At 44.4% G+C, this 7,500-nt stretch overlaps 3 protein-coding genes across 8 annotated transcripts in view; 1 reads left to right on the forward strand and 2 right to left on the reverse strand.

Moving 5' to 3' along the window:
* The window catches only part of LOC126578749 (2-oxoglutarate dehydrogenase complex component E1), a 16,343-nt gene extending 12,441 nt beyond the window's left edge, over positions 1-3,902 (forward strand). For 3 of the 4 annotated variants that reach the window (XM_050241629.1, XM_050241630.1, XM_050241632.1), the window contains one exon: positions 2,568-3,902. In XM_050241629.1, the coding sequence (XP_050097586.1) occupies positions 2,568-2,667 (100 nt within the window). In that variant the 3' untranslated portion in view covers positions 2,668-3,902. Of the gene's footprint in view, positions 1-1,062; positions 1,198-2,567 lie in introns of all 4 variants that reach the window. The other variant, XM_050241628.1, reaches the window with a different exon arrangement.
* A 1,353-nt stretch (positions 3,903-5,255) lies between these two features.
* LOC126578764 (RNA-binding protein 8A) lies at positions 5,256-6,071 on the reverse strand. Its single transcript, XM_050241655.1, has one exon. It carries the CDS (start codon positions 5,974-5,976, stop codon positions 5,479-5,481), a length of 498 nt encoding a protein of 165 aa, XP_050097612.1. The 5' UTR covers positions 5,977-6,071; the 3' UTR covers positions 5,256-5,478.
* A 379-nt stretch (positions 6,072-6,450) lies between these two features.
* Positions 6,451-7,500, reverse strand: part of LOC126578751 (iron-sulfur clusters transporter ABCB7, mitochondrial) — a 5,480-nt gene continuing 4,430 nt past the window's right edge. For all 3 annotated transcript variants that reach the window (XM_050241639.1, XM_050241638.1, XM_050241640.1), the window contains exons 6-7: positions 6,947-7,500; positions 6,451-6,864 (exon numbers count right to left, since the gene is read on the reverse strand). The exon at positions 6,947-7,500 is cut by the window's right edge and continues 628 nt beyond it. In XM_050241639.1, coding sequence (XP_050097596.1) covers positions 6,634-6,864; positions 6,947-7,500 — 785 coding nt within the window. In that variant the 3' untranslated portion in view covers positions 6,451-6,633. The remainder of the gene's footprint in view (positions 6,865-6,946) is intronic.

Genomic DNA, 7,500 nt, shown 5'->3' on the forward strand with positions numbered 1-7,500 from the left:
CCCTTCCTTATGGGTTTAGAATGGTGTAGGGTATGCCAGACTTACTTAAGAGCATCAGAGCTGGATGGTCCGGTTGATTGATTGTGCGGGCTTTTCTTATCAAATTGTTAGAGTATTTCGCAAGCGATTACCCTTTGACTCTCTCTCTCTCTTTTTTCTGTAATCATGTTCGTCTCTAGTATCAAATTAATTCAAACAAAACATCATACCGTTACCGATTATCATTTTCCCAGATACGAGTTTTGCTAATTTATTTATTTATATTGTTTTCTTTATTCGTATGTTACATTACAATCTGTTTGATTGATTTTCAATTGAAATTGGTGATTTTATTAAATAATCGCTTTGTCTTTTATATGTTGTCTAAGAATAGGATTTAGCTGTTTGTTCGTTAAACTTTTGAGACATGTACCTTTGTGATTTTTTTTGTATGAAGATATACTTTTCCTAATTTTAATTCACAAACTCACCCTCGAGATCATATTACTTACTACGAAATTATACCTACAAGTAGGGCATATTTACTGAAAAAAAAAGAAAAAGAAAAGACACGCGACTATCGAGACGATTGAGGCGCATCAAAAACACGAATTAGAAAAACAAGCACAACATACGACCAACCGGAGGCCCTCCCTCTCGTTCTCCATTTTGCAGCGTAGAGGACGACGGAGCGAACGCAGGTTACAAAGACGTGTTTGAAGCATACAAGCCCAAAAACCGGCCATCGACGGGTAACGCAGCGGCAGCGGCAGCGACGCCACAGAATGTCACAGATTCCTCCAGTGGACATAAAGCCAGTAGTAGTTCTGCCGCATCCGCTCCCGAGTCCCTGTCGTCCTCGTCTGCCCCGGCACAGGCTGCCGAATCTGGTTCATCTTGGTTCAGTCGTTGGTTTGGAGGCAGCAGCAGCAGCGCTGCTGCAAGCCGTCAAACCGAATCGACTCCGGAAATTACACCTACCACCACATCATTCCCTTCCTCATCCAACATCACTCCCACTAACGATAACCGTAGCCAAAATGCCAATGTTCATAACCACAACCATCATGCCCGTATTGACAGCGTGCAAGAAGAAAGGCTTGTGCAGCAGAAAACCGGCCAAGGATTCAATATCCCGCAGGGTACCTTTAACTCTCCGACGAGCGGTTCCGCGGCCAGCAAGGGTCGCAAAGTGCGAATCTCATCGCGACCACTTAGGTGAGGGGTCTCCCGTACAACAGCAACAAAAAAAAACCAACCAAAGCCTCCACACAAGCCTCCTGCATTACTTTAGCACTTATTATACCATCCATTGGTCCATGCGAACCGCCTAGCTTTATATCCCGCGTGCGCCTATGCTTCTGTTCTCCGAGTGCCGAGCGGGCTTGTATTTGCGCTTAGTAGTTATTTAGCGCCATTTCCCAGTTGCTCCTTTGGCAGCAGTATACAGTAGCTTGGATGTGGTTGTTAATGCATCTAAATCTAATCGACAGAGAGTCATCATACGATTGCTGATGGTGTTAATGTTAAAGTTTTAACGCAACAGTAATGACTTTAGGATAAAGATTTGTTCTGCCCTTGAAAACCATTGGCTAGACTCTAGATGCAGTATCACTAGCATTCTCTCAGTACTGTGCATTGTTACTGTTTTGTTTAAAATTTCCTTTAAACCATGATTTACACAAATTTTGACCATTTGACGGATCTGATCTTTTGAAATCAGCAACTGTTGTGTTCGAATTGGCTTTCAATTTTTTTATCATTTGATGATGTCGTGCGTGTTTGTTGCACAATTGGATGATGCGTGTGTCGTGCGTGTGTGTTTTTGTGCCTGAAGTGTTTGAATTTAAGAAATTTTTTTTTGTGTTTTTGTTCACTGTTAACCTCCTTTATTTTTATTTAATCATATTACAAGTATCCTGATTGTGTGATTGGCTGATGTGTTACTTGTGTAATAGTTGTCGACTTCATTATTCGATGTGCGCTAATACCTGTAACACACTTTCCGTCCGTTCGGAATTACAACTTGGCACATTGTTTATGTTTGTAGATAGTATAGACCGCTAGATTGCTTTTATCTAACAAACCTTGGCGCATAGATAATGTTCACTACATGTTGTATACTCTCTACTACACTGCTGTCCACAACAACAGAAGATCTACCATACCATTCTACCATTCCTACCATATCTAATGAGTGTTTTTTCTTCATGAATGTGAAGTTTTATAATTGAATCTCCACTCAAGAAAACCTCCATCTTCATATTCCTTCCTATTAAAAATAATCCTACCATCTCTACATCCACATTTGTCAATTTTGTGTTTTGTAAAGAACTAAACAATACCCCAAAAAAAAAAACACTGAACCAACCGCATTGTTGCTAACTTACTTTTTGTGGTTCTTGATAAATTTAGTATATCGAGTAATGTTATATGCTGTATTTTTGTTTTTTCAATGAAAAGTCATCTGCAGCCACCCACCACTATGCCCCACTTTACTGATGATATTTTCTATTTCCATTTTCCTGCCGCCAATTCAATCGCTTCTGGCGCTTCCCATTATTCGATTCGACTGGACAATGCTACAGCTACGTTGGACGTCCGTGCGGTGCCTCGACCGCCACCGGCTCAAAGGCTCAACACGTGAAGGAATTGAAGAACCTGTTGGACGACGCGATGGCCTTGTAAAAACGTTAAGCTCGATTGAGAAGGTGCAACAACACTATATATAACTACGGAACACTGAGGAAAACAACACTGGACAAAGCTGAATGGTTTTTGTTTGTTTTGTTAGTCTGTGGGTATATATTACGGTCGTTTGTATGACCCCCTTTTTGCAATAACGATGCCGCGGGACGATGGGAGCATAACATCGAGGAACGAAACGGTGGGGCGCCTCTGCATCCCAAAAACGATTTGCTTGTTTATTCCCTCGAACGAAGTGGAACTATGACGACAAAGATAACATCAGCAAACAACACAGCAGATCGTGTAGCGATTGACCGACTACGACTTGACTGCAGGTGTAAGTCAAACGCAGGGGGATTATTCTACGGGATTACATTAGGAAATCAAATTGTCTCACTGTACGTACGTGCGAACGTGGGTAGTGCGTGTAGAAAGAACACACGACGCTCCACTGCAAGGCGTGTGCTTTGGCGCTTGGTTATTTATGAAGTTTTTCACTAGTTTTAGTAGGTCTATTTAATACGCTAGGCAGTAAAACAGCATACACCACACCGGTAGGAAACATTTCAAAGGCCCTCCCTTTAGATTGCAGCAACTATTAACCATAGGAAAGGAACGGAACACTATGCAGTATGCAGTAGAGGCGATCTGGAGGATGTAGCATTAGTAGATTATTAAAAATATACCACAAACCACACCATGGCCCTTCGTGAAAGTAATATCATCTCCCCATAATTTCCTAATCACTCGGACGAGTAAAAGATCGTCCTAAAACAACCTATCGCGACACACTTATGCTTCTAGGTAGATTTATGTTTTACATTAGTGAACGATGAGAGGAGCGGTATAACACACACGGCTGACAGGCAGAGCCCATGGCCCATTCGTGGCACGATATTGCAGGCATCCAAATGCGATGGAGATGCGAAATCATATTTATTTATATTACCATTTTTACCCCGCGTTTTGCCACTGCATTATTCGGCATTCGTTGGTCGGTTTGAGAACTACTGAAGGACATTGAACAGATCTTTTGTGAGAGGGAGAGAAGAGTGGAAGGGTCATCGGCGGCCTGGTTTGGACGGAGCAGAGTGTGCTTTACCGTGACGCTTGACGTGACTCTTTGGAATGATAGTACGTGCGCGCAGGCGGTAGGTTACTGGAACTTGCAATGAAATGAAATGAATTGAATGAGTCTGTTGTTGAATAAAAATGCACACATAGAATAGACGTTATTGTTTGGTTATATTTTATTTTATTCGTTTTCTTCATTTACTTTTTCGCGACTGTCCCCTAACACACTAGGGTAGGAGGATGATCACCGAAAGCGAAGTGTAGGAAAGTGGTTGCAGAACAGACGAACGGCGACTCGGAACTCATGCTTATCCTGTTGTAATGCTACTACTGGATATGTGTAGCTCTATAATGCTCATAAAAGCATAAATGAATGAAAATGAAAGGAACATTGAACACTTTTGCGTTTACTAGGCCTTATAGATCCATTTCAAAACGGTTTTATCAAAAGGAAATCGATTGGTGCTTTCATTTGTATCACTCCTAATCCTCATCCACACCCCCTGGGTCGCATTTCGACCACAGGATTACAAGCACGACATACGGCTTTTTATGACTAAAACAAGGTACAACGCCTGGTCAGCCTACACTACATCCTAAATGATAGAGCTGCTACCCACGATCTACTGTTGGTTAGATAGTAGTATTATCCGCATGTTTTAACAAAACAACAATCTTTATGACCAAAAATTCAAATCCAAGCCACTGTTGCTATCAAACTTTGCATGAACTTGCCTATTAGAAATCGAATTCACACGCAGCCAGCACACGTGTTTCCGTGCGTTTGTACATACACTTGTTGTTCTGATAAGAGAGAGTGCGCGTGACGCTACAAGAGACACTAAAAAGGAAGTGCGGGAAATGATGCAAAAAACTGTTATCGAGTGTGAAGCTGCTGAATGGAAATGTCTGTGAATATATTTTGGATGCACTTTTTTAGCACTTCTACTTGCACCGATTTTGCACCGGCACAGTAGCATGTACCGAGGGTAATCAAAAGAATATGAATAATCAAACCATGTGTAACCAAGCAAACCAACACGCAGCTAGCTGACAAAACTAAGTATGTACCAAAAGCATCACTCCCAGAGTGTTAACGATAAAAAAACGATACTACTCCTTAACGATTGACTTACGATTGTGGCCTGTTTACGGGTAAATAAAGTTATCTGATTAATGCGAGGCACATGTTACATTCGAGCATGATGGTCTGCAACACCTGGAAGCATGAGATGATGTGTGGACATTCCTATCTCCCCCAGATACATCGGAAGAGCTACATCCGCTTCGACAGCGACCGGAACGAAACCAACGCACCAGCGTGAGTTCGATCGTTTGATGGAAGATGCTACCGGATTTGCAAAACCGTCCGCCGAAGATGATTCACCTGCTGGTGCTTCTAGCCATGTTACAGCCAAAAACAGTGATTGCATCAAATTGAAACATTTGCCGCTACTATTCCAGGGCATATCGAAATTTTCCCCCTAACTGATAAATGAATCGAAGCGTTCTACTTAAGTGTGTGATAGGTTGGTGAGTTATCATCAAGCATTAATTTATTTCGTGTCCTTTTACACACCCGTACATCCTTAACCGTTCTACAAAATATCCATTATTCTGTGGTATATGCATGACTGATGATCAAGTGACGGAGCATGTAGGGATGATACAGCTTGCAGGAGGAGTGGTGCACCGTCCAGATGGGTATTACACGCTATGTTCCCCGGATTCGCGGTTCTATCGTCGTCGTCGCTCACTGGATGATTTCTTGAGTTTCTTCGGTCCTTTCACGAAGCACCAGTCGACTGCGATCGTTTGTCCCAGGATTTCCGATCCGTTCAGGGCCTCCTTTGCCGCCATCGCCTGTTTGTATGTTTCGTACTCGACCAGTGCGTAGCCCTTGAGGAAGCCGGTACGACGGTCAAGATTCAGGTGGATGTTTTTGATGTCGCCAAACTCGCAAAACTTCTCCTGTATGTCGTCCTCCTGGGCCTCCTCGTGGATGGAGGTCACGAACAGGATCCATCCTTCGACCGACCGCTGCGGCCCCGGTTCGGCTTCCTCCTCATCGTCCTGCAGCCGCTCGTAGTCGATGGATTCGCGCGGGATGCTTTCGTTGCCGAATCCGCGTCCCTTCCGGTGGCGGGCCTTCTCCTTCAGCCGCGCAATGCCCTGGTCCCCATCTTCGTCCACCTCGAACTCCTCGTGGTTGTAAATATCCAGCACGTCTGCCATTGTGCACGTTTTGCAAGGGAAATTGGCCCGATATTCACTGAAACTCCGCGATTTCCCGATTTCTCGTGTTCCAGATTTCAAACTTTTCCTTTTGTTTTTTTTTTTCGCTCTTGGTGTTTGACAGTTCTCGGTGACGACCCGAGCAACAATTTTTTTCGGCGGAAAAGGGGCGAAATTGAACTGCAAATTCCCGACCCAAGGATTTTAGGGGGTAGGAGGGGGATTTTAATTGAACTTTAAGTTAAATAACCGATTAAATGAGCCAGAAACATGGTTGCTAATGGTAGTGAGGCGATCGCTGATGCTTGAGTTGCTGATTAGATCGTATAGGTATTAATTTAGATAGCATTGGCGGTGCAATGTGATCTAAATAGCCCCTTAAAGTATGCATTCCTCTCTAGGCGATCTCCCACCGCCCTCACCGTAATAAGTACTTTATTTTCTTTCGAAAAAATCAGGAAATGAAACAAACAGTTAAGGCATTTTGCACAAAGGGCTCACATTGTTCGCGATCATAAGGTATGGTACAAATCAAAATATACGCTCGGGTCAAGTGATTTCGCACTCGCGTAATGGTACGTTTTGTTCTATCTTAAAAATAGTCAACAAACTTTACACAATTCTTTCGCTTCCTTTCAGCATTTCAGACGTTTGCGATTAGTGCTTGTTGTTCTGGGTGGTTCCAGCGTTATACTGTCGATTCTGGGTGTCCCACAGTTTGGTGTACAGACCGCCACTTCGCAGCAGCTGATCGTGCGTTCCACGTTGCCCGATGCGCCCGTTTTCGAGAACTAAAATTTCATCCGCATCCATCACCGTCGAAAGCCGATGCGCAATGCAGATGCTGGTACGGTTATCCGTTGCACGTGCCAACGCTTGCAGTATATTCTAGGGGACGGAAAAGAAAAAAAAGAAGGAAAATGTTGAGTGATTCTGAGGAGGAATGCACCGTTCGTCCCGCACAACTTACCTGCTCCGTGATTGAATCCAAGCTGCTAGTGGCTTCATCGAACACCAGGATGGGTGAATTCTTCAAGATGGCTCGAGCAATGGCTACTCGCTGTTTCTCTCCGCCGGACAACTTCAACCCCCGCTCACCGACCTGCGTGTCGTACTGTTTCGGCCACTGAAGGATGGACTCGTGCAGATCCGCCATACGGGCGGCTTCCTCCAGCTCAGCCTGTGACCGGGACAGATCACCGTAGTGGATGTTGTGCCGGATCGTATCGTGAAACAGCACGGAATCCTGTGGCACGACGGCAATGGCACGCCTTAGGCTTTGGAGGTCCACTTCCCTTATGTTCTGGCCATTGATCAGTATCTCTCCGGTCGTCGGTTCGAAGAATCGATACAGTAGCCGCACCATCGAAGATTTCCCCGATCCAGACCCTCCAACGATGGCCACTTTCGCGCCCGCCGGTATCGTGAAGGAGAGATCCTTGAAAATGTCGTTGCTCTGTGCGTACCGGAAGCCAACGTGCCGGAACTCGATCGAAGCCGTTTCTCGTCGCACATCCAACGGCG

This window comes from Anopheles aquasalis, chromosome 3, assembly GCF_943734665.1.
Source record: "Anopheles aquasalis chromosome 3, idAnoAquaMG_Q_19, whole genome shotgun sequence".
Classification (NCBI taxonomy): domain Eukaryota; kingdom Metazoa; phylum Arthropoda; class Insecta; order Diptera; family Culicidae; genus Anopheles; species Anopheles aquasalis.

Excerpts from the sequence above, each read along its gene's own strand:
- LOC126578764 (XM_050241655.1), bottom strand. The coding sequence starts at position 5,976 with ATGGCAGACGTGCTGGATATTTACAACCACGAGGAGTTCGAGGTGGAC.